The 25,760-nt window shown below is 40.8% G+C and overlaps 1 protein-coding gene across 1 annotated transcript in view; it reads right to left on the bottom strand.

Annotated features, from left to right (window-relative positions):
• The window catches only part of LOC149255985 (myosin-15-like), a 373,652-nt gene that overhangs the window by 221,909 nt on the left and 125,983 nt on the right, over positions 1-25,760 (bottom strand). Inside the window, exons 14-16 of the mRNA XM_089460621.1 lie at positions 12,043-12,080; positions 11,319-11,445; positions 11,027-11,200 (exon numbers count right to left, since the gene is read on the bottom strand). Of these exons, the coding sequence (XP_089316747.1) occupies positions 11,027-11,200; positions 11,319-11,445; positions 12,043-12,080 (339 nt within the window). The remainder of the gene's footprint in view (positions 1-11,026; positions 11,201-11,318; positions 11,446-12,042; positions 12,081-25,760) is intronic.

The raw sequence follows: 25,760 nt of genomic DNA, 5'->3' as shown, positions 1-25,760 counted from the left end.
CCTTGAGCTGCATGTATAAGGTGGGATCAACATCCTTGTCTTCTAATGCATCAATTTTCTTCCAGTTGGTGATCATTGGAGTAGCCATGGGTCTACAATCCTCCATCTTGAATCTCTTCAGAATTTTTGTAGCATATGTCCCTTTTCCAAGGAAGATCCCCCCTTTTGTTGCCAAACCTAAATTGCACTGAAATAGATATGGATATGGGGTTTGAAACGGATACGACAAATTTTCAAAATATCAGGATACGATACAGCAGGGAAACGGCATGCACACACACACACACACATATATATATATATATTATCATTCATCTTTTAGAATCTAGATTCTATATCTAAAAATGCATAGTCATCGTCATGAATTCAACATAAACAAATCATCATCATCAATTCAACATAAACATTGTCATCATCATTAGTGATTATTATAACATTCAACATATTATCATCATCATTAATAATGTAATCAGAAATGCTACAACCTTTGTGCTTTCAGGTCCAACTCCTTCAAAGAATGTGTCATGCATGGCAAATGATATCTATCACCTTGCATGACAATTAAAAGGCCCATGGGATCATTGGGATATTCCATCACGACCTATTTGAATATTTCAATCTTCTCAATGACAGCTTGGTCTCATGACTATATGCAGGGACAAGATTGACTAGAGAAGATTTGTTATATTGGAGGCATTTATGAAATCAAGAGCAAAATCAATGACAATTAACAAAACCTTAACCAAAATGAAAATTAATCGCTCAAATAAATCTCTTTATGAAGACATTCATCAAACCCTTTTATTTGCATTTTTGAACATCTATCTTTTTCTTAGTAAGAATCCTTGATAAATATATGGAGTGTCGTTGTTTCTAAAGATTTAAAAAAGACTTTATGAGAATCTATTAAAATTTAATAGTGAGTTTATTTGCAAATCCGATTTCTTCATTTTTATTATTTATTTATGGCTATACAAATTTTCAAGCTTTTTAACATTCTAAGGGTGGATTCTAATCACAATTTTGGAAACGTATCCAATTCCAAATCTAAAGTTTCCGATTTTTTGACACGGCACAAAAACGTTTTTACAGCGTTTCGAACAAGAATCGTATCCGTTTATGTATCGGAAACGGGGATCCACGTTTCCGAAAAATTCTTCAGGAATTTCCGGTAACATAGTGCCAAACTTCCAACCTCAAGAAATAATGCATCTGTCCCAAATCCTTCATGTCAAATTCTGTGGCTAGATTCTTTTTGCAATCCCCGACGAGCCTGGATGATCCTGTCAGGAAGAGATCATCCAAATATAATACTAGGATTAGAGGCTCATTCTCTACATCCAGATAGTAGAGATTTGGATCTGCATCACTCTTGACAAATCCCATCTTCTGCAAGTAGCCATCAATTCGACCATACCATGCTCTAAGTGCCTGTTTCAACCCATACAAGGCTTTCTTCAATCTACATACATGAGACTTCTTCTCATGTGTCTCAAAGCCTTCTGGTTGTTCAATGTATACCTCTTCTTCTATCACCCCGTTCAGAAATGTCGTTTTGACATCCATCTGATGAATCTCCCATCCCATTTGTGCTGCAAGAGATATCACGGTTCTAATAGAAGTATACCTGGCTATTGGGGTGAAGGACTCTTCATAGTCAATTCCTTCCTTCTAAGCATACGCCTTAGCCACAAACCTAGCTTTGTATGTTTCCACACTGCGGTTTGCAGCATATTTAATCTTGTAGATCCATCTCAAACCTACCACCGATTTGTCTTGAGGCCTTGGCACAACCTCCCAGACATCGTTCACCATTATGGAGTTGTCCTCCTCTACCATCGCATCCAACCAAACCTGATGTTGAGCAACCTCCTAAAAATTGGCAGGCTCCCCATCCTAAGCTACTAATGCCTGATATCTATCTGGTTGTTTTCGCTCCCTCTTATTGTTCCTTGGTGCACCAATGAAATCCTCTGCATCTCGCAGAATCTGACGAAGTTCCCTACTCATTCTTCCTCTGCCAGCAAGTGCTTCTATTAGCTCCTCCTCCTCCTGTGATTCTTCCTGATCCGAGGAAGAATTCTTTACTTCCATTGGTTGAAGAGGTTTGACCAACGGCTCCTCTTTTCACTGCTCCTTGGAAGGCATTTCTCCAGATTTTCTAAAAGCCCTGTCCTCCATAAACTTCACATCTCGTCAAACTACTACCTTCCTGTTCCCTGGAAGATAGACTCTATATGCCTTAGCGTTCTCACTATATCCCACTAGATATCCTTTCTCTGCGGTTTGATCCAGCTACTTCCTCTTTTCCTCAGGTATGCGGTAATATGCTAAGCTCCCAAATATCCTAAAATGACTAATTTCAGGCGACTTCCTTGAGAAGACTTTCTCTAGAGTAATCTTGCCCAATGCCTGATGAGGAGTTCTATTCTGAACATAGACTGTCATGTTGCATGCTTCAGCCCACAGGAATTTTGGCATATCCTGATCATACATCATGGCCCTAGTTGCTTCTATGATAGTCATGTTCTTCCTTTCTGCAACTCCATTCTGCTATGGATTGTAAGGAGTTGTCCACTCTTTTCTGATGCCCTCCTTAGTGCAAAAATCAATGAAGTTTTTATCGACATACTCTCCACCATTATCTGAGCGCACAACTTTTATTTTCTTCCTAGTCAGATTCTTTACCATAGGCTTGAATTCTTTGAATCGATAGAAAACCTAGTTCTTGGTTTTCAAAATATAAATCCAGCTTTTTCTTGAGTGTTAATCAATGAAGGTGACGAAGTACTCGGCACCACTAAGAGCTTTAGTGGACATCGGTCTTCAAATATCTGATTGTATCAATCCTAGTACACTCTTGGCCCTGTTTTTACTTCTAGGAAAAGTTGATTTGGCATACCTTCCTAAAGCACATCCTCTACATACATCATCTCGTTCTGTACTAAGATCCAAAAATCCTATTACAGTGTTCTTGAGTATTCTCAAAGCCCCATGGTGCAAATGTCTCATTCTTTTGTGCCATAGATCATTCAAACCCTTATCTCCGTGACTGCCTATTAGAGCCATTGGTGATTCTAGTTGTAGTCTATACAACCTATTACTTATGATCACGAATGGCACTTTCCTTTTCCGGTTCGGGTGTTTGACAAATACTTTCTCCTTGATGAAGAAAATGTCATAGCCTTTTCCTTGAAGTTGCGATACGGAAAGTAAGTTCATCCCCAATCCTAGTACATGTAGCACATTGGTAGCACGGAACCGCTCTACCATTTCTCTTTGAAAAACTATGGTACCCTTCCCTACTGGAGTACACTTTGCCTTATTCCCCATGGTGATCTGAAAATTCATCATTTCCTTCTAATAATCTGAGAAACATTCCCGAATTCCCCTCATATGCCAAGAGGCTCCACTGTCTATACACCATACCTCTTATGATGCAGAGTTGGTCACACAAGCCAGTTCTTCTTCCAGCCTCGAAGCCAACATAGAGAAATCGAAATTACTATCTGTTAATTTTCGGTATGTTCTATGCTTAGAGCAATTTATTTCAATTTTCACAGTTAGCTCCATACCTTTTCCAAATTAGCAATCACATCAGCAATAAAGTAAACTGAGATAGAACATAAACATAAATCGCAAAAGACAAGCCAAGACAAGAGGACACAAGATGTGGCGCTAGCCAAGGACAAACCCGAATGTGGGGAAACCCTTGATCAATTCTTCTTATATGTTCTTCAATAGTTCAGTAGAGAGAGAGAGAAAGATAGCACGTTTACAACAGAAGTCAACACTTTGACTTATCTAGATAAGAGCATAGATCATCTCTAAGAAGATGATACATGAGATCAGTTGAAGACATGCTGCTTCAACTAATTCTCCAAGGTGACTCCTTCACCTATCGTTGTGTTGCATTTTGTCATCATGCTGCACCTTACCGCACTGCACCATCCTGCACCCATCATCACTGTGTTGCATCTCATCACGCTTCATTAATCATGACAGTACCCATCATTGTACTGCATTATGTGCCATTGTTCCACCATGTTGCCATCCTGACCTAGGTGTTGCCTGCACCTTGCTTGCTTGTTGTCCCTTTCTTGCATGTTGTCCCTAGCATGCCTGTTGTCCTTAACATACTTGTTGTTGCATGCTAGTTATCCCTTGCATGCTAGCTGTAACATTGCATGCTTGGTGTATTTGCTGCTAAGTACCATACAACTGTCCCAATGTTAGTTAGTTGTCCCTTGCATGTTGCTCTCCTTCAGAGACAGATGCTTCGGCTGTTTCGGCAGTTCCCGGCAATTCTGGAGGTTCTGGTTGTTCCCGGCAGTTCTGGCAGTTCCGGCTGTTCCCAGCAGTTCTGGTAGTCTCGGTTGTTCCCGGCAATTCCGGCAGTCCCGGTAGTCCCAATTTTCCCGGCAGTTCCGGCTTTCCCAGCAGTTCCGGCATTTCTGACTTTTCCGGCATTTCCGGCTTTTCCGGCAGTTTCGGCCTTTCCGGATTTTCCGTCTTTTCTGGCAGTTCCGGCTTTTCCACCAGTTCCGACTTTTCCAGCAGTTCCGTCTTTTCCAACAGTTCCGGCTTTTCCGACAGTTCTGGCTTTCTGCCCTCTAGATCAGGGCAACGTTATTCCTTATGATCTCTCCTCCTACTAAAACCCAAAGACAAGTAGAGAGAGGAAGAGATCCCAAGTGTGTTGAAATGACTTGAAGGCCACCTCTATTTATACTAAAACGTTGAGCACATGTGGGGTTTATTTGGTTGCTAGCCGACCTTGACAAATTGTCTTATAACGCAAATAAATTCATAACTCCATGAATACTTATCAGAATTTGATGATCTTTAGATCAATCCTACACCTCTCAATGAGAGGGATCCAAATAAAATATCAGCTGCCATAAATAAGATGACCCACATGGAGTTTGGCCCTAGTTGCCAATTTTAACACTCCCTCTCAACTAAGGAGAACTCCGTCTGTTGATCCATATGTCCGACTGTACTATCTCTGCCATCAGTGCCCTGCACAGCTCTGATCTGCTAAGCTCTGCTCTGCTTTGATCTGTTGAGATCTGCTCTGCTCTGCTGAACTCCGCTCTGCTCTGCTGAACCATGAAGAAGAAGAATTGATCGAGAATGTCTCATACCATTCTCTACTGACTCGAAGTCAGTTTCATCTGAAGAGAGAGTGTGACATCACTCTTACTGACCCAAAGTCACTTTTATTGATCCCAGATCAATATCACAAGAGAGTGTGTCTCAAACCACTCATACTGATCCCAGATCAATGTCACAAGAGAGTGTCTCAAACCACTCATATTGATCCTAGATCAGTTTCATTGATCCCAGATCAATGGAGGTCAACCTAGCATAGGGAGTACGGTAGATACAGTGATGCGTCCATCGATAGTACTACTATGGTCCCTATCCTCATTTCCCTGCTCATTGATCAGATGAGAGGTACTTCCCATGTCCCAGACTCAATGGGTAGGATGCCTCGACAGGAAGACTAATCATCCTATCCACAGGAGAACGAATCATCCTGTCAGTGGATGCCACGGAGAACTAATCATCCTGTTCCACAGTCGCCATGGAGAACAAATCATCCTAGCCCACAAAAGAACTAATCATCTTGTTCCATAGTTGCCACAGAGAACAAATCATCCTGGCCCACAGGAGAACTAATCATCCTGTTCCACAGTTGCCACGGGAGAACTAATCATCCCGGCCCACAGGAGAACTAATCATCCTGTTCCACAATTGCCACGGGAGAACTAATCATCCCGACCCACAGAAGAACTAATCATCCTGTTCATAGCGCACCACCAAGGGAGGTTGAGTTGCCCTGTGGTCGTATGTTGCTCCAGTAAGTACCCCAGCCCCCTAGAGCTCCCAGAGCTCAATGCGTGCAACATGCAGGACCCTTATAAAAAGGTCTCTCAACGACTCCAAGTTGTTCGGGAAAGTCACAGATTTGACCTTTCGCCAAGGTTTTGACGCAATGTCTGCGACCTATACATCAGTCTCAATGCAATGGAGCCTCCTCGCTCATCGACTTACCATATCGTAGATAAGGCAGTATCTGATGTCTATCTGCTGGAGCAATCATCAAATACAGGATTCCTCAATAATCGAATCCCACCTCTAGTTGTCACAGAGAATCACAGTGGTATACATCATGTGTACAAATAGCTAACTTAAGAGTTGCAACCATGCAGCTTCACACGAGATCATACTCGTGGTTACATATTCAGTCTCGGTGGTGCTTATAGCAACCGACTTCTGCTTCCTACTCATCCATGATATCGAAGCAGAATCCAAAGAGAACCAGCATTGAGAAGTGCTCTAGTGATCCTCCACACTGCCTACCCAGTCAGCATTCGAATAATCATGCAGTTTCATATTTCCGACAATGTATCTTAATCCATGACAGATTGTGCCTCGAAGATATCTCAGAAGATTCTTGGCACCAATCCAGTGAGGCTCAACCAAATATGAGCTCACCATGCTAACTACAAAACATATGTCCGGAGGGAAGTTCACCAAGAACATCAACGTGAATGAGTTTATGAAACTCAGAGGCATTTCCCAAATCTGGTCCAACATCACTACCATATAACTTCTGAAAGTTGAGATCCTCGAGGTAGTCACAAGCTCGCAGTTTATCATTCCACATCCGGAATCCAACTCCCTCTTACTTCTACAAATGAGAGGGTTTGCACCTGTCAGAAATAGGTCATCCTCATAAGGTGTCAATATGAGAGATCTATCATCCACAACCTTTGGGTAATGGTTTGGATCGGTTTCACTCCTAGTGAATCTCAGCTTCATCAGACAGCTATCAATCCTCTCATACTACGCCCGGGGTGTTTTCCTTCAAGCCATAAAGGGCTTTCTTCCACCTGTATACATGAGATTCCCGATCATGAATCTCAAACTCCTCGGGTTGTTCCAAACCTGTGGACCTACTGCATGATGGGAATGGTCCCCTTATAATATTTTCCTTTGGTAAATCTCAGACGTGTACCTTCATGCTCTACTTGAATTCAAACATCCCTATCACTATCTGACTCACATCGGGTAGGGCCCCATAGGTAAACCTCCAGTGTTATAGACGCGATATTTCAATTGACATGATCCCCAATGGACCATCCTGCAACTTGATACAAATTGCCAACCCAAAACCCATGAGAAAAAGCATCTTTGAAAATTCTATTTTTTTTAGCACGTACCTTTCCAACGATGAATGCCACCCTGAAACCTTTGACTTCCATTTCCGAGATGGGCACGACGTTCTTCTTACGATCAAGTACATATAAGAGATTCTGTAAATGAATCAAGTTACCCTCATTCAATTGAGGGTTAACATTCCCTACACCCTTTCCGGGATAGGTGGCATCAGCTCCAAGTATAATCCCTCGCTTGTTTCCATCTCTACCAAATTAGAGAGTAAACCCATCTATCCAATGAAGTTCCTTGAAGCACTACAATCAATAAGCCAAATTCCCAAAGAATCTGAAGGAGAGGGCCAATACAAGATAACGCTTCTTTATCTTATCAGAAACAACATTTGGTTCTTCATACTTGGGGTTCCTTGCTTTCTATGAAGAGTCAGCCATTTCCATGATGACCTGCATTACCTGTCATTCCTTTGATCATTGAAGATGTCCCTAGAATGATTGTTATCATGATCAAGTGATGTTTCCTTGCCATTCATACACTCCTTCGCATAATGGCCGAACTAGTTATCTGCCTTTCCTTCCACCCTGAGATCCGATCTTCCAATGAAGTGATCTTTAGGTACGCTATATTCCACTACGCCATTCTGATAATATTCTCCGCTTCGACTTCACCCTTGGTGAATTTGAAAAGGGATGAGGAATCCATTGATCCTTTTGTCCTTTCCCAACTGTCTTCGGTGATTGCTCTTTCACTCTTGCTTGGGCATCGTCTTCACCTCAGCTTTGATACCATGTTAATTTTAGGTATGTTCTATGCTTAGAGCAATTTATTTCAATTTTCACAGTTAGCTCCATATCTTTTCCAGATTTTTGAAGAGGGATGAGGAATCCATTGATCCTTTTGTCCTTTCCCAACTGTCTTCGGTGATTGCTCTTTCACTCTTGCTTGGGCATTGTCTTCACCTCAGCTTTGATACCATGTTAATTTTAGGTAGGTTTTATGCTTAGAGCAACTTATTTCAATATTCACAGTTAGCTCCATATCTTTTCCAGATTAGCAATCACATCAGCATTAAAGTAAATTGCAGATAGAACATAAACACAAATCGCAGAAGACAAGCCAAGACAAGAGGACACAAGATGTGGCGCTAGCCAGGGACAAACCCCAATGTGGAGAAACCCTTGATCAATTCTTCTTATATGTTCTTCAATAGTTCAGCAGAGAGAGAGAAAGTACGTTTACAACAGAAGTCAACACTTTAACTTATCCAGATAAGAGCATAGATCATCTCTAAGAAGATGATACATGAGATCAGTTGAAGACATGCTACTTCAACTAATTCTCCAAGGTGACTCCTTCACCTATCGTTGTGCTGCATTTCGTCATCATGTTGCACCTCATCGCGTTGCACCATGTTGCACCCATCATCACTATGCTGCATCTCATCACGCTTCATTAATCATGATTGTACCCATCATTGTACTGCATTATGTGCCATTGCTGCACCATGTTGCCATCCTGACCTATGTGTTGGCTGCACCTTGCTTGCTTGTTGTCCCTTGATTGCTTGTTGTCCCTAGTATGCTTGTTGTCCTTAGCATGCTTGTTGTTGCATGCTAGTTGTCCCTTGCATGCTAGCTGTAACATTGCATGCTTGGTGTATTTGCTGCTAAGTATCATACAACTATCCCAATGTTAGTTAGTTGTCCCTTGCATGCTGCTCTCCTTCGGAGACAGATGCTCCGGGCATTTCGGCAGTTCCGGCTGTTCCCGGCAGTTCCCGCTGTTCCCGTAAGTTCCAGCAGTCTCGGTTGTTCCCAGCAGTCCCGACAGTTTCGGCTTTTCCGGCAATTCTAGCTTTTCCGACTTTTCCGACAGTTCCGGCTTTTCCAGCAGTTCCGTCTTTTCCAGCAATTCTGGCTTTTCCAGCTTTCCCAGCATTTTGCCCTCTGGATTAGGGCAACGTTATTCCTTATGATCTCTCCTCCTACTAAAACCCAAAGACAAGTAAAGAGAGAAAGAGATCCCAAGTGTGTTGAAATGACTTGAAGGACACCTCTATTTATACTAAAACATTGAGCACATGTGGATTTTATTTGGTTGTTGACCAACCTTGACAAATTGTCTCATAACGCAAATAAATTCATAACTCCATGAATACTTATCGGAATCGGATTATCTTTAGATCAATCCTACACCTCTCGATGAGAGGGATCCAAGAAAAATATCAGCTGCCATAAATAAGACGACCCACATGGAGTTTGGCCCTAGTTGTCAATTTTAACACCTTCTCTTGTGCAATTTTCTGAAAATTTGTGCGAGTCTCCTGACTTAGATGCCTCTGCATCATGGCTCAACCCATAATTGATTTTCCATTCCTATCTCTAATTACTTGCTCTAATACCATGTGAAAATTCTATCACTGCAGCAACTGATTTATTTTAACTACTTATTTCCCAATAAGTTATTTATGAAAACCCTTCAGTGAACATTAAAATAAATTATGTTGCAGATATCACACCATAATACAGAAACAAATACATGCACAAGAATCAAACACATCAACAGATATATTTTGGACAATTGTCCCCAGAAAAACCCAATGCGGGAAAACCGGTGCAACAGAGGATGATTTTTATTATTCAGTAATTCTTCAGTACAATTGGGTGCCAAACTGGCTTACCCAACAAAGAAAAATTCTTCAGCACTTCTCCCAGTCTCAGCGTCAGGCTTGCTGGCCTCTGCGCAGCTCCCAGACCCTTTGCGTCAGCTCCTGCCTCTCTGTGTCAACACTGGGCCTCTCTGTGTCCCCCACGCAGGCCCTCTAGTGACTACGCAGTCCCCTGTTGCCTCTGCTTTTGCCTAAAAGGCTCTGCGTCTGCCTCTATGCTGGTCTTCTGTTGTTGATCCCGACTCTTTGTTCCGTACTTGTTGCCTCCTACTGCTCTCCATACCAGTAGTTCGAATTTCTCAGCTAACCCCGCTCCAAAAATCGAACTGACTAGTCTCCCTCAGTGTGCCTTCCAACTGACCCTCAAGCCTCCTCTTATACTTTTCTTGTTGGTCCTTCAACGGCCGAGATTAAATCTCTAATTAATGGCTAAGATTAGATTTGGTTTGATCCATAACTTTTGGTACCTGCTAAACCAGTTTTATATTAATACCCATTAATATTTTATTTTTCCTAAGTTTAGACTTAGGAACTCCATTAAAAATATTAATTATTTTTATATCTCCCAAACCGGTTAGAATCTGCCCAAACCATTTCTGGGTCTTGGAAATCTCATGTGCTTTAGCCTCTCCACCAATTTTCATGGCTAGAGCACATCCAATGCTACCCCAAATCAACACTGACATCCACATGAATATTGAATAATAATCAAACATAGCATTCTCTCTTTTAATATATTCTGTTTTGCATTCTCTGTCGACATTCTTGTGTAGAACTCACAAGGATTACTCCAAAGCTCATGTAATTATTGAACCATAGTCCAGAGATGCAGCTTAAAGGAAGAACAACCACCAGTATTGTACTAAGTGCAGAGATTAATCGAACCAAGTATTTGAAAACTGAAAATTCCTTCTAACATGAAAAAACGAATGCATCATAAACCAATAGGCAAACATTTTGCTAATGAGACCAAACCATCAACTGATAGTTAAGAGTACAGTAATCATCTAACAATTAGGCCTGGGAAAATTAATGAATAAATGTCTACATAAAAAAGTCAAGACTTTAACCGTGTTTTGTCATCTTCCATCAAGCTCTCAATAGGATTACAATGATAAAAAAACACTAAATCTTGTAGCCAGAAAAATACAATGGCCTGATATGCATAAATACCTTGAATCGTGTTGCAATAGATGAAAACTTGAAAGAAGACTTTGAAGAATCAGAGTTAAGTGCAGGAAAGAGGCTAGAAATGAAAGCACACTTTGAAGATGACAACAAATTGTTGTGTTCCACAATGATATAGTCCCTGTTTTTCTCTAGGAAAAGATCCGTCTGATAGGTCACCTGAACAATTCAACATAATGGTGATATTTTACCAACTCATAATATATCCAAACACAATATGCATGATATGACAGCACACTCAAACTTGCGAGCATGAAATCCTCACAGCCAGGCATACCTCACCAGCATAATGGGAAACTGTGAAGTCTGTTTGTGCTAGCCTAGGCTTACTGAATCTTTGATTATTCCCAAAGTGGTGAAAAAGCTTGGTGGCAAACGTCTCATGTGTTGATTTTGGGAACATGCTGTACGAAATCACAAATAATTGCAAAATAAGTTCAAATGTACAACAAGCTCCTAGCTGTAGCCAACCATAAAACTCAAATCCAGATACCATCACACTCTACAATAATAATATCAAAAACTCCCAGTGATCATGAACATATGTGCAGTATAATTATTTCACTACTTAAAATAAGTTAGACAGCTGATGCCAGTAATAAGAACTAATGCCACAACTACATTAGTATATTAATAAATTAATTGGAAATATTGACTGTACATCCCCCTTGTACACTTGTTAAAACTAATATCCCATACAATCTTACATGATAATATTACAGACAGAAAACTACAATACAAGAGAACGTGATAAGTAGCAGAAACTTTGAAAATGAATTAACTTTGAATAAGCGTATAAATTGGAAAAGATAACAAACCATGAAAAAAGTCTATCAAGCTGTACTATTGTATCATATATTTAAAAAATAAAATGAAAGGTATTAAAGTAAAGTAAATAAAGAAACTGTACTGTGATTACTTTCAAGATCTACTGAAAAACCAATTCCACATATATCTTCTGAAAAAGAAAAGGAAAAAATAGCATATGACATTGTACATACCAGGCTTCATCTAAGAGAGAAATTACACCGACAGGCTTCTGCAGATAACATTTGAGCCCAATTTAAGTGTAAGAACAATGGACACAAGAAACTAGTCAGAGCAAATGGTACATCGGAAATTCAAAAATAAAGTAATTAAATGCATATTGAAATGAGAGGCAGTGCCATGACAGAGCAAATCTTAACATACAAAACTAAAGCTCACAATATCCTAATACGCATTAAGTCTCAAGCACATGAGAAAAATTTTACTCGATAAAAAGACAAGCTTCCACCTTAGTCACCAGGTTCGAGTTCGAGTTCGAGGACCATGAAATTCGAATAAAGTTCGGCAACTCAAATTTTGTCGATAAAATTCGACATAAAATTCAACATATAGAAATTCGAAAAAAAAAATGTATATTAAAGATAGATATATCATATGCATATGAGAAATGGTATGGAGTGAATTTTATCATGATTATCCTTATAATCAGACTATTAAATGCTTAATATCAAATTTTATATCAGAATAGATCAATTTTTCAATAGCTGCACTCACCAATTGTTAGCTCAAAACCAAATATCAGACCTTTATGACTGCTGCAACCACAGTTTGTTAGCCCACATACACATGCCAATAACAGATCAGCCTTATAGAGAAATAACTAGCAAAGCTAGGGAATGAAAATTTGGAGATTTGACCAAAAAAGGTGATGTTTAATGCTTGATACTTGGTGACCAACCCTTGCAAGGTCTGAAAAACGCCGAATTTCCCTTGAAAAACGCCGAATATGTTCGTTTTCCCTTGAAAAACGCCGAATTTCGAATTTAATGCTTCAAATTCGGCGTATAGAATATCCAGTGCACAACACGGTAATTTTACAAATCACTAACCTATTTAGCTCAAAAAGACAACTAAGCAAAATACGTTTTTAAACAAAATCAGTTATCGCAGATCATCTAAAGTTGACAGAAAATTCGAAATCTAGCTCAAAACAAGCTACAGCATGCAAGCAGTAAATACAAAAAACCATCCATGCATATGGAAAATCCTACATATAGAGAGTTCTACTACTCGAAAAAGGAAAATGGATTAATGCACACTTGGAACCAAAGTAGCTGAATTCTTCTCTGCATACAAGTCAGCAATGCCAGAGAGTAAGAGTGAGTTTCACACTCAACAAAAACTTGCCAAACATATGGTAAATAAGTTAAAGATTACACAATTTCTACCAAAGAAGCTGCAGAGTGTTTCCGAAGACATTTGTCAATGTTTTGTAAGTAAAACTCTTCTACAAAACTCTTCAGTTCTTAAAAACTTGCAAGCTGTTCATGAATCCAAGTTGACCACAGGAATCCTAGTCGTAGAGGGGATGTTATGATTATCATTAAATGACAGAATTCATTTTGACTTGAACAAAAAGACAATACGAGCACACACTAAATCATAATTTCCTTCCACAACTAATCTGTCTCAGACAAACTATTGTGTCTGGTTACAATTAATACCAATGTTGCACAACTCGTACTCGTATAAGACTCATTACGGCATTGACTCGTCGACTCGTATAAGACTCAGGAACAACCCTTATAAGACCCGTCAAAATACAAATTAAAGAGAATAAAACAAAAAAACTTAAAATATGGCAAATTTTAAGCACAAAAAAGAAACTAATGACAATTCCAATCCTTATAAGTTATAAAAACCACAATATATGCAATAATATATAACATCATCTCATATCTATAAAAGTACAACATAACATATTCGACTTTTGTAAGCAAAACATTTAGATACTGAATAAGAAGAGGACTCGTGATTCCATAACTAAAATCAAAAATGTCAGCAAGTTCAAAATTCAAATACATATGTCATAAATGATAAATGATTGTCTCAAAACAATCTTGAGTCTCATCACTCATGGACGACCACGCCTAAAATAAGCCCTCGTGGAGCTAGTGGTAACATCAAAAGGCTAAAGCAACCATGAGGCAGGTGTATCTGGAGTCTCCATTTGAGATGGCAAACTAGAGAGATCCTCAATCTCTTCATCAAGCAACTCTAATCAAGGGCCTCCTCCACAACCCAATCAGACTTTAAATCAAAGTATCCAATAAAATTGGATTTGTATCCTTTGGTTGCAGTTGTTTTGTGAGCATTCGAAGGTTGTAGTAGATGAAAACCAACTTCTCCAACCTCTCATGCTCCAACATGTTTCTCTTTTTTCTGTGGATGTGCTCAAACACTGACCAGTTGCGCTCACAAGAAGAAGCACTGCAAGGTTTAATCTAAACTCTAATGGTGAATTCTTGTAATTGTGGTGCCTCAGTGCCACAATCTATCCACCAAGTGTGAAAATTCTATCACTGCAACATCTGATTTACTTTGCCTACTTATTTTCAATAAATTATTTATGAAATTCTTTCAATAAACATTAAAATAAATTCTACCACAGATATCACACCATAATACAGAAACAAACACATGCACAAGAATCAACACATCAACACAGATATTTTAGACAAGAGTCCCAAAAAAAACCCAATGTGGGAAAACCAGTGCAGCAAGAGAGGATTTTATTTATCCAGCAATTCTTCAGTACAACCGGGTGACAAACTGGCTTACCCAACAGAGAGAAAAAATTCTCCAACACTTCTCCCAGTCCCAGCATTAGCCTAGTTGACCTCTGCGTAGCTCCCAAACACTCTGCGTCAGCCCTAGGCCTCTCTGCATCACCCACGTAGACCCTCTAGTGACTGCGTAGTCTCCTGCTGCCTCTGCTTCTGCCTGAAAGGCTCTGTGTTTGCCTCTCCTGCCACTGCGCTCGTCTTATGTTGTTGACCCTGACTCTCTGTTGCATACTTGCTGCCTCCTTTTGCTCTCCAGACCACTAGTTCGAATTTCTCAGCTAACCTCGCTCCAAAAATCGAACTGACTGGTCTCCCTCAGTGTGTCTTCCAACTGACCCTCAAGCCTCCTCTTATACTTTTCCTGTTAGTCCTTCAACGGTCGAGATTAAATCTCTAATCAACAGCTAAGATTAGATTTGGCTTGATCCATGACTTTTGGAACCTTCTAACCCAGTTTTATATTAATACCCATTAATATTTTATTTTTCCTAAGTTTAGACTTAGGAACCCCATTACAAATTAATTATTTCAATATCTCCCAAACCGGTTAGAATTTGCCCAAACCATTTCTGGGTCTTGGAGATCTCATGTGCTTTAGCCTCTCTAAGAATTTTCATGTCTACAGCACATCTGATGCTACCCCAAATCAACACTCCCTCTTAGTGAGGACTATGCTCTAGTAATACTCCACACTGAGCATTACTCAGATCATACGGCATTGGAACCTGTGCTGATGCTAAGCCTCCCTACCCAACATCCTTTGCACTGTTGCATCCTGTACTGCTACCCATGGCTCTATCACTACCACTGCCACATCTGTACTGCAGCTCCCTCTACATCCATGCTACTGTTGGTCCATCTTCCCAACACTACATCTGCACTACAACTCCCTCTACATCCGTGCTGCTGCTGGTCCTTCTTCCCAACACTACATCTGCATTGCAACATCATACCCATTTTTTCTACTGAAATGGATTCTTTATCATCCCCATCTTCTCCCTCAAATAATCAAACTTGGTTCTTCCAAGGGCCTTGGTAAAGATGTCTGCCACATGTTCTCCTGTAGGAGTGTAGCTCAACTGTACAACTCCTCATTGGACATAGTCTCTGACAAAATGACATCGGATATCAATATGATTTGACCGATCATGAAACATTGGATTCTCAGAGAGCTTGATGCAACGCCGATTATCGCACACGATTTTGGTCGCCTCCATTTTCCTTCTGAATTGACAAATCCCATCTTCTGCAAGTAGCCATCGATTCTACCATACCATGCTCTAGGTCCATGTTTCAGCCCATACAAGGCTTTCTTCAACCTTCATACATGAGACTTCTTCTCATGTGTCTCAAAGCCCTCTAGTTGTTCAATGTATAACTCTTCTTCCATTACCCGTTTAGAAAAGCCATTTTGACATCCATCTCATGAATCTCCCACCCCATCTGAGCTGCAAGAGATATCATGATTCTAATAGATGTATACCTGGCTACAAGGACGCAGGTCTCCTCGTAGTCAATTCCCTCCTTCTGAGCACACCCCCCAGCCACAAACCTGGCCTTATATTTCTCAACACTACAGTCTACAACGTATTTGATCTTGTAGATCCACCTCAAATCTGCCACTGATATGTCTTGAGGCCTTGGCACTACCTCCTAGACATCGTTCACCATAATGGAGTTGTACTCATCTACCATCGCATCTAGCCAGACCTGATGTTGAGCTGCCTCCTGGAAACTAGCAGGCTCCCCATCCTGAGCTACTAATGCTTGATATCTCTCTAGCTGTTTTTGCTCCCTCTTATTGTTTCTTGGCGCACCGATGAAGTCCTCTGCATCTCAAAGAATCTGACGAAGTTCCTCCTCTACCAGCGGGTGCTTCTGTTAGGTTCTCCTCCTCATCATGTGAATCTTCCTGACCCAAGGAAGAATTCTTTACTTCCGTTGGTTGAAAAGGTTTAACCAACAGCTCCTCTTTTGACTGCTCCTTGGAAGGCATCTCACGAGATTTTCTAAAAGCCCTGTCCTCCATGAACTTTACATCTCGTCGAACCACTACCTTCCTGCTCCTTGGAAGATAGATTATGTATGCCTTAGCGTTCTCGCTATTTCCCACTAGATATCCCTTTTCTGCAGTTTGTTCCAACTTTTTCCTCTTTTCCTCGAGTATGTGGCAATATGCTAAACTCCCTAATATCCTAAAATCACTGACTTTAGGCGTCTTCCCTGTGAAAACTTTCTCTGGAGTAATCTTTCCCAACGCCCGATGAGGAGTCCTGCCCTGAACATATACTGTTGTGTTGCATGCTTCTGCCCACAGGAATTTTGGCATATCCTGATCATACATCATGGCCCTAGCTCCTTCTACAATAGTCATGTTCTTCCTTTCTGCTACTCCATCCTGCTCCGGATTGTAAGGAGTTGTCCACTCTCTTCCGATGCCCTCCTTAGCGCAAAAATCAGTGAAGTCCTTATCAACATACTCTCCACCATTATCTGAGCTTAAAACTTTTATTTTTCTTTCCAATCAGATTCTCCACCAGAGCCTTGAACTCTTTGAATCGACAGAAAACCTCGTCCTTGGTTTTCAGAAAATAACTCCAAGTTTTCCTTGAGTGATCACCAATGAAGGTAAGGAAATACTTGGCACCATTAAGAGCTTTGTTGGACATAGGTCCGCAGATATCTGAGTGTATCAATCCTAGTACACTCTCGGCCCTATGTTTACTCCTAGGAAATGATGTGTACAAATTGACAAGGTAAGTTCCTCAAACAAAACACCAAAGGACACCGCTCACAAACAGATCACAGATCAATACACCAGTATTGTTGACGTGGTTAAAACCCTCAAAGAGGGAAACAGTCCACGGCATGAGCCAACCCAACCACTTCAGGCAATTTATTAATAAAAGAATGAAAATTTACATAAGCTTCTCTCATGAACGATTACCCTACAAATGACCCTCCATGCTTTTTAAATAGAGATCATGGACCAATCGGGTGTTAAGCCACGGATCAAGAGTTGGTAATACCAAGGAGAGAATGAACTGTCGGATCACAAGATATCGTGACCGTCGGATTATAAGTTACAAAAGTACATAGTAAAAAAACACACTTTACCTAACTCTACACTAGACCAAGTTATACTTAACTATTTCCTATGTGTTGGAATATCCTAACATCCCCCCTTAAGAACAACTTGGGATAGGATTGAAGGATGTACAAATATGACACAATAGGAGAAGGAAGGAGGCATTAGAGCCCATCGCCCCTTAGTGACAACTTCCTGAACTCCAACCATAAATCGAAGTTTACTAAACTTCGCCTCTATGAGAGCCTTTGTAAAGATGCCTACAACTTGATCATTTGTTGAACAATATTGCACTTCAAGAACATGGTCATGAATGAGCTTTCTGATGAAGTGCATGTGTAGTTCAATGTGTTTGTTACGCTGATGTTGGACTGGATCTTTGCATAGTTGAATGGCACTTTGATTATCACACCAAAGTGTAGTCAGATGCTGCTGCTGAAAGCCAAACTCTGACAACATCTGACGAAGCCACAAGGCTTCCTTACTAGCTAGATTAAAAGGTTAGTAATTTTTGGAAAAGAAGAAAGGGTTTTTTTTTTTTAGTCACTGAAGCTTTGGGGTGTGTGCTTACTTGAGAAAGCTCTTTTTTTCCTACAAAACAAAAAACACAAAACCCAACATGGACATACAAAAAAAAAAAAAACAAACCTTATGGCTTGATGTTAGCTTTAGCCGGAGAATGAATATTTTCCTCAATGTTTCTGATTTTCCGAGATCACACTATTTTCCTTAATGTTTCTGATTTTCCGAGATCACACTAAGGCGCGGCAGAAAAGAGCATACGCATGAGAAAAATCCTTCCTTTTATGTTCCTGATTTGCCTAGATCGCACAGAGAAGCGAAGCAAAGAGCATACGCAAAAATGAAAGGTATAGATCCGGTAATAAAAAAAACAAAGAGCTAAATAAACCGAAATAAACAGAGAAAAAATAACTAAAAACGACAAATAAACTTTGTATACCTCCACATCTTAAAAATGACGTAGCTAGGGCTACTGAAAACCTTTTCGCATGAAACGAAACGGGTTCCTCACTGGAACAGATGCTCTTAACACAATATAGCAGTCCTCTCGGCCCGAAAGCAGTCAGAAACGGTAGATCTAGGAAATGGCAGTCGGATGCAGTTCTACCGGCTTCAGATTTGGATCACCAACAGATGCGGCCTTCAACTTGGCTTTGATACCATGTACAAATTTACAGGGTAAGTTCCTCAAACAAAACAACAAAGAACACCACTCACAAACAGATCACAGATCAATGCACCAGTATTGTTGACGTGGTTAAAACCCTCAAAGAGGGAAACAATCCACAGCTTGAGCCAACGCGGCCACTTTAAGCAATTTATTAATAAAAGAAGGAAAGTTTACATAAGCTTCTCTCATGAACGATTACCCTATAAATGACCCTCCATGCGCTTTAAATAGAGATCATGGACCAATCAAGTGTTAAGCCACAGATCAAGTGTCGATAATAACGAGGAGAGAATGGTCAGATCACTACATATCGTGACCGTCGGATTGTAAGTTACAAAAGTACATAGTAAAGAAACACACTTTACCTAACTCTACACTAGACCAAGTTATACTTAACTATTTCCTATGTGTCGGAATATCCTAACATGATGCCTTGGCATACTTTCCTAGAGCACATCCTCTGCATACATCGTCTCGTTTCGTACTAACATCTGGAACTCCTGTTACAGTGCTCCTTAGAATTCTCAGAGCTCCATGGTGCAAATGTCCTATTCTTCTGTAACATAGTTTGTTCAAGTCCTTGTCTCCATGACTGCCTATTAGTGCCATTGGTGATTCTAGTTGTACTCTATACAACCTGTTACTTTTGATCCCGATCTGCACTTTCTTTTTCCAGCTCGGGAGTTTGACGTATACCTTCTCCTTGATGAAGTAGACATCATAGCCCTTGCCTTGAAGTTATGACACGGAAAGTAAGTTCATCCCCAATCCTGGTACATGCAGCACAATTGTAGCACGGAACCGTTGTCCCGATTATGTTTGAAACTATGGTACCCTTCTCTACTGGAGTACACTTTGCCTTGTTTCCCATGGTGATCTGAAAGTTCATCTTCTCTTCTCGATATTCTGAGAAACATTTCCTGATTACTGTCATATGCCAAGAGGCTCCACTGTCTATATACCATACTTCTGATGATGCAGAACTAGTCATACAAGCCACTTCTTCTTCCAACCTGGAAGCCAACATAGAGAAATCGAAATCTCTTTCTCTTGTGCAATTTTCTGAAAATCTGTGAGTCCCCTGACGTGGATGCCTTTGCATCATGGTCTCGACCCATAAGTGATTTTCCTTTCTTGTCTCTGATTACTTGCTCTTATACCATGTGAAAATTCTATCACTGCAACCTCTAATTTACTTTGCCTACATATTTTAAATAAGTTATTTATGAAATTCTTTCAATAAATATTAAAATAAATTCTACTGCAGATATCACACCATAATACAGAAACAAACACATGCACAAGAATCAACACATCGACATAGATATTTTGGCCAACAATCCCCAAAAAAACCCAATGTGGGAAAACCAGTGCAGCAAGGGAGGATTTTATTTATTCAGCAATTCTTTAGTACAACCGGGTGCCAAACTGGCTTACCAAACACAGAGAAAAAAATCTCCAACACTTCTCCCAGTCCCAACTTCCGGCTCCCTGACCTCTGCGTAGCTCCCAGACACTCTACATCAACCCCTGCTTGCCTTCGTCAGCCCTTGACCTCTTTGTGTCACCCACGCAGGCCCTCTAGTGACTGAGCAGTCTCTCGTTGCCTTTGCTTCTGCCTGAAAGGCTCTATGTCTGCCTCTGCACTGGTCTTCTGTTGTTGATCCCGACTCTCTGTTCCGTACTTGCTGCCTCCTGCTGCTCTCCATACCAGTGATTCGAATTTCTCAACCAACCCCGCTCCAGAAATCGAACTGACTGGTCTCCATCAGTGTGTCTTCCAACTGACCCTCAAGCCTCCTCATATACTTTTCTTGTTGATCCTTCAACGGCCGAGATTAAATCTCTAATTAATGGCTAAGATTAGATTTGGTTTGATCCATGACTTTTGGAACCTTCTAACCCAGTGTTATATTAATAACCATTAAAATTTTATTTTTCCTAAGTTTAGACATAGGAACTCCATTAAAATATTAATTATTTAAATTTCTCCCAAACCAGTTAGAATCTACCCAAACCATTTCTGAGTCTCGGAGATCTCATGTGCTTTAGCCTCTCTACCAATTTTCATGGCTAGAGCACATTCAATGCTACCCCAAATCAACACCAACGAGCTGTAAAAAGTAACAACAAAGATTATCAGTTTGCAGTGCCAAACATATAAAAAAGAACTAGCAAAATTACAAGCTAAGTTCTAACAATTTGCCCTTACAACGCATTTTCTTGTCGTTATGACGTTGGCTTGCGCTGACTCCACACATGCCAGATGCTTCCTTATAAATATCTCGTTGTATGTTGATTTTGTGAATATCTTGATCCAGGAACATCTTCTCAATGCGTATCATGACACCTCTCATCACCTCGAGATCTCTTTGAATGCTAGACCCCTCATTATAGAATAAGCTGGGATTGAGATATGCTCCTGCTACATGCAATGGTGAATGTAGTTGCGTGTCCCACCTGGAACCAATAATTTGCCATATAGGAAGATATTTAGATTCATTTCCCTTATAGAAAGTCTTGATGGCCTGTTTGGCCTTGTCCATGCCCTCATAAATATATCTCATTGCAAGTTTCTCTCCATCCATCAATCTCAAGATTTTCACAAGGGGCTCGGTGAAGCTGACAACCTCAGTGCCTTTGTCCCACAAACTATCAGCAAAGACAGATGTTTTCACAGACATTGCTTCTGGTTTTGTGTTATCTTTCCAAAACACCCATTGTTGGCTACAAAACATCCTTCTCAAATCTTGGTACTCATACAAAATATGAAAATTTCGGAATCTACACATCAAAAACCCCTACTGCAATTCCTGGTTTAATATCTCCTACTTGTTATTTGCATTAACAAGTTATTTAATTACATATATATCAATGTAAAACACTATTGTAGCCTACACATACATATAGATCATGAATTGAAATACACCGAGACAATCACACAAGGGACACCATTATTTTTGGACAATCATCTCCGGAAAAACGCAATTCGAGAAAATCAGTGCAGCATATAGAGGGTTCCTATTATTAAGCAGATTTTTGAATACAACTAGGGTGTCAGATATGGTTCACCCAACAGAGAAAAATCCTAGCAAAAGTACTATTAAGTTATGGTATGTTCTATGCTTATAACAGTTTACTTCTTTTTCTTATTATATTCCACAGATTAGCAATCACATGTACATAAAGTAAAGAGCAGATAGAACATTAAACGATCGACAGAAAACAAGCCGAGACAAGAGACATAAGATGTGGCGGCTAGCCAGGGACGAACCCCACAATGTGTGGGGAAACCCTTTGATCAAATCTTCTTTTATCTTCAATAATTCAGCAGAGAGAAATAGTACAATAAATCTGATTTATATCAACAGTAGCAAACCCTAGATCAGCAGCATCAACATTAGCGGCTTCATCATCAAACTAGGGCAGACGATATCTCACAAACCGACCGTCGAATCGGCATGATTCCACCACCAAAAGTTGTGGCTTCCAGAGGAGGTTCAGATGAACCTACAGCGCAGTTCAGATGAAGATATCTTCTAGTCCACGCAGGTCAATCTTTACTTCTGCAGTTGCAGCTTCAGTTTCGGCAGCTTCCGGCTTCAAACTAGGGCAGTCGATATCTTGCAAACTGTCCGTCGGATTGACTTGATTCCACCACCAAAAGTTGCGGCTTTCAGAGGAGGTTCAGATGAACCTACAATGCAGTTCAGATGAGGAGATCTTCTAGTCCACGCAGGTCAATCTTTACTTCTGCAGTTGCAGTTTCAGTTTTGGCAACTTCCGGAGACCCTTTTCTGTGTAGTAGAAAAGAGACTCTTTTCTGCACAGTAGAGAGAGAGAGAGATGTGATGAAATGAGTGAGACCAAATGAGGAAAAGTCCTGTATTTATACACAACGTTGGTGTTTGAATAGATGCGACTGTTGGGCTTCTGAGCCTACATGAGTTGTAGGACCTCATCTTGATAATAATTCCATAATCAAAATAAATTCATATCTCCATGAATACTTATCGAAATCGGATGATCTTTATATCAATCCTACACCTCTCGACGAGAGGAATCTAATAAAAATATTATCAACCATGAATAAGATGACCCACATGAAGATTTACCCTGGTTGCCAACTTTAACACTCCCTCTCAACTAGGGAGAACTTCATCTGCAATCTATCTATCGGTCGTTACTATTCATCCATCAAATGCACTGCCCTGTACAGCCTGACCCTTGCCCTGCTCTACTCTATTCTCCCTGTTCTGCTTTGTCTCTCCCTATTCTGCTTTGTCTTGTTCTGCCCTGTACTAATCTATACTGTTTTGCTCTGTTCTGCTCTGCTCTTGCATTGTTCTGTTCTGCTCTTCTTTTGTCCGAATTATGAAGAAGAAGAAATGATCGAAGATGTATCATACTGACTCAAAGTCAATCTCAGAGTATGTACCACTGGTCCCAGACCAGTCTCAACCAACCCGAAGCCAGCGTCATAGCAAGTACAACTCCACTGGTCTTAGACCAATATCATCCTCCACTGACTCAACGTCAGTCTCGGAGTGTGTACCACTGGTCCCAGACCAGTCTCAACAGACCCAAAGTCAGCTTCATAGTAGGTACCACTCCTACCACTGGTCCCAGACCAGTATCGCAGTCTCAGAGAGTGTACCACTAGTCCCAGACCAGTCTCAACCGACCCGAAGTCAGCGTCATAGTATGTACCACTCTCACTAGTCCCGAAGTCAGCGTCATAGTATGTAACACTCTCACTAGTCCCAGACCAATACTGCAATGACACGAAGTCAGTCTCAGAGTATGTACCACTGGTCCCAGACCAGTACTGCACTGACACAAAGTCAGTCTCAGAGTATGTACCACTGGTCCCAGACCAGTCTCAACCGACCCGAAGTCAGCGTCATAGTATGGTACAACTCCTACCACTGGTCCCAGACCAATATCATTGATCCCAGATCAATGGAGGTCATCCTAGCATAGGGAGTACGGTAGATACAACGATGCGTCCATCGGTACTACTATGGTCCCTAACTTCATTTCCCTGCTCATTGATCAGATGAGAGGTACTTCCCATGAGTCCCAGACTGCATGGGTAGGATGCCTCGACAGGAGAACTAATCAATCCTGTCCTCACAGGAGAACACATGAATCCGGCTACAATTGCCATGAAAAACACATCAATCCAGGCTGCCATGGAGAACACATCAATCCAGGCTGCCATGGAGAACACATCAATCCTGCTACAATCGCCATGGAGAACACATCAATCCAAGCCTCACAGGAGAACACATCAATCCTGCTACAATCGCCATGGAGAACACATCAATCCAGGCCTCACAGGAGAACACATCAATCCTGCTACACAGGAGAGCGAATCATCCTATTCCACGAGAGCGAATCATCTTGTCCCACAAGAGAGCGAATCATCTTGTTCCAGTGTGCACCACCAGGGGAGGGTGAGTCACCCTCTGGTCGTATGTTGCTCTAGTAAGAACCGCAAGCCCTCAGAGCTCCCAGAGCTCAATGTATGCAACATGCAGGACCCTTGTACAAGGGTTTCTTGATGACTCCAAGTCGTTTGCGAAAATCACAGATTAGATCTTTCCTCGGGGCTTTGACAAGGTGTATCGACTTGTACATCATCTTAATGCGACGAAGCCTCCTTGCTCATTGACTTACCATATCCCAGATGATGTTTATCTGCTAGAGCAATTGACGAATATGGGATTCCTCAATAATTGAATCCCACCTATGGTTGTTACAGGGAATCACAGTGGTATGTGTTCAAACAGCTCACTGAAGAACTTCCCCAACTAGGCAGCTTCATACGAGATCATACTCCTAGATATCTATCCAGTCTCGGTGGTGCTTATGGCAACCGACTTCTACTTCCTGCTCATCCATTATATCGAAGCAGAATCCAAAGAGAAACAACACTAAAAAGTGCTCCAATGATCCTCCACACAACCTGCCTAATCAGCGTTTGAATAATCATGCAGTTTCATATTTCCGGCAGTGTATCTCAATCCATTAGTAATTGTGCCACGAAGATATCTTAGAAGATTCTTGGCATCAATCCAGTGAGGCTCAACCAAATATGAGCTCACAATGCTAACTGCAAAACATATGTTCGGACGGAGGTTCACTAAGAACATCAATGTGAATGAGTTTATGAAACTCAAAGGCATTTCCCAAATCTAGTCCGACATCACTACCATATAACTTCTAAAAGTTAAGATCCTCGAGGTAGTCACAGGCTTGCAGTCCATCATACCGAATCTTTCCAATATCTTTACCACATATTTTCCTTGAGATAGGAAAATTTCCCTTGGCTTTTACCATACTTCAAGTCCTTGGTCCTTCATTTCAAATTCAGAAGCCAACTCCCTCTTACATTTGTGAATGAGAGGGTCTGCACCTGTTAGAAAGAGGTCATCCACATACAACACCAGTATGAGAGGCTTGTCATCTTCAACCTTAAAGTAAAGGTTAGGATCGACTTCACTCCTAGTGAATCCTAGCTTTATCAAGTAGCTATTGATCCTCTCATACCATGCTCGGGATGCTTGCTTCAGCCCATAGAGAGCCTTCTTCAACCTGCATACATGAGATTTTCGATCATAAATCTAAAATCCTTCGGTTTGCTCCACATAGACCTCTTCTTTGATCGAACCGTGCAAGAACGTGGTCTTGACATCCATCTGATAGAGGTTCCATCCTTGTGAAGCCACAAGGGCTATGATCAAGCGGATGGTCGTATATCTGGGAACAGGTGCATCATAGTTTATCCTTCCTTCTGGGATAAACCACGAGCAACAAAAC

Source organism: Pinus tabuliformis, chromosome 7 (genome assembly GCF_031772625.1).
Source record: "Pinus tabuliformis cultivar Carrire ecotype Pingquan chromosome 7, CPIR1, whole genome shotgun sequence".
Classification (NCBI taxonomy): Eukaryota; Viridiplantae; Streptophyta; class Pinopsida; order Pinales; family Pinaceae; genus Pinus; species Pinus tabuliformis.
This window is presented reverse-complemented; position numbering and strand designations above follow the sequence as displayed.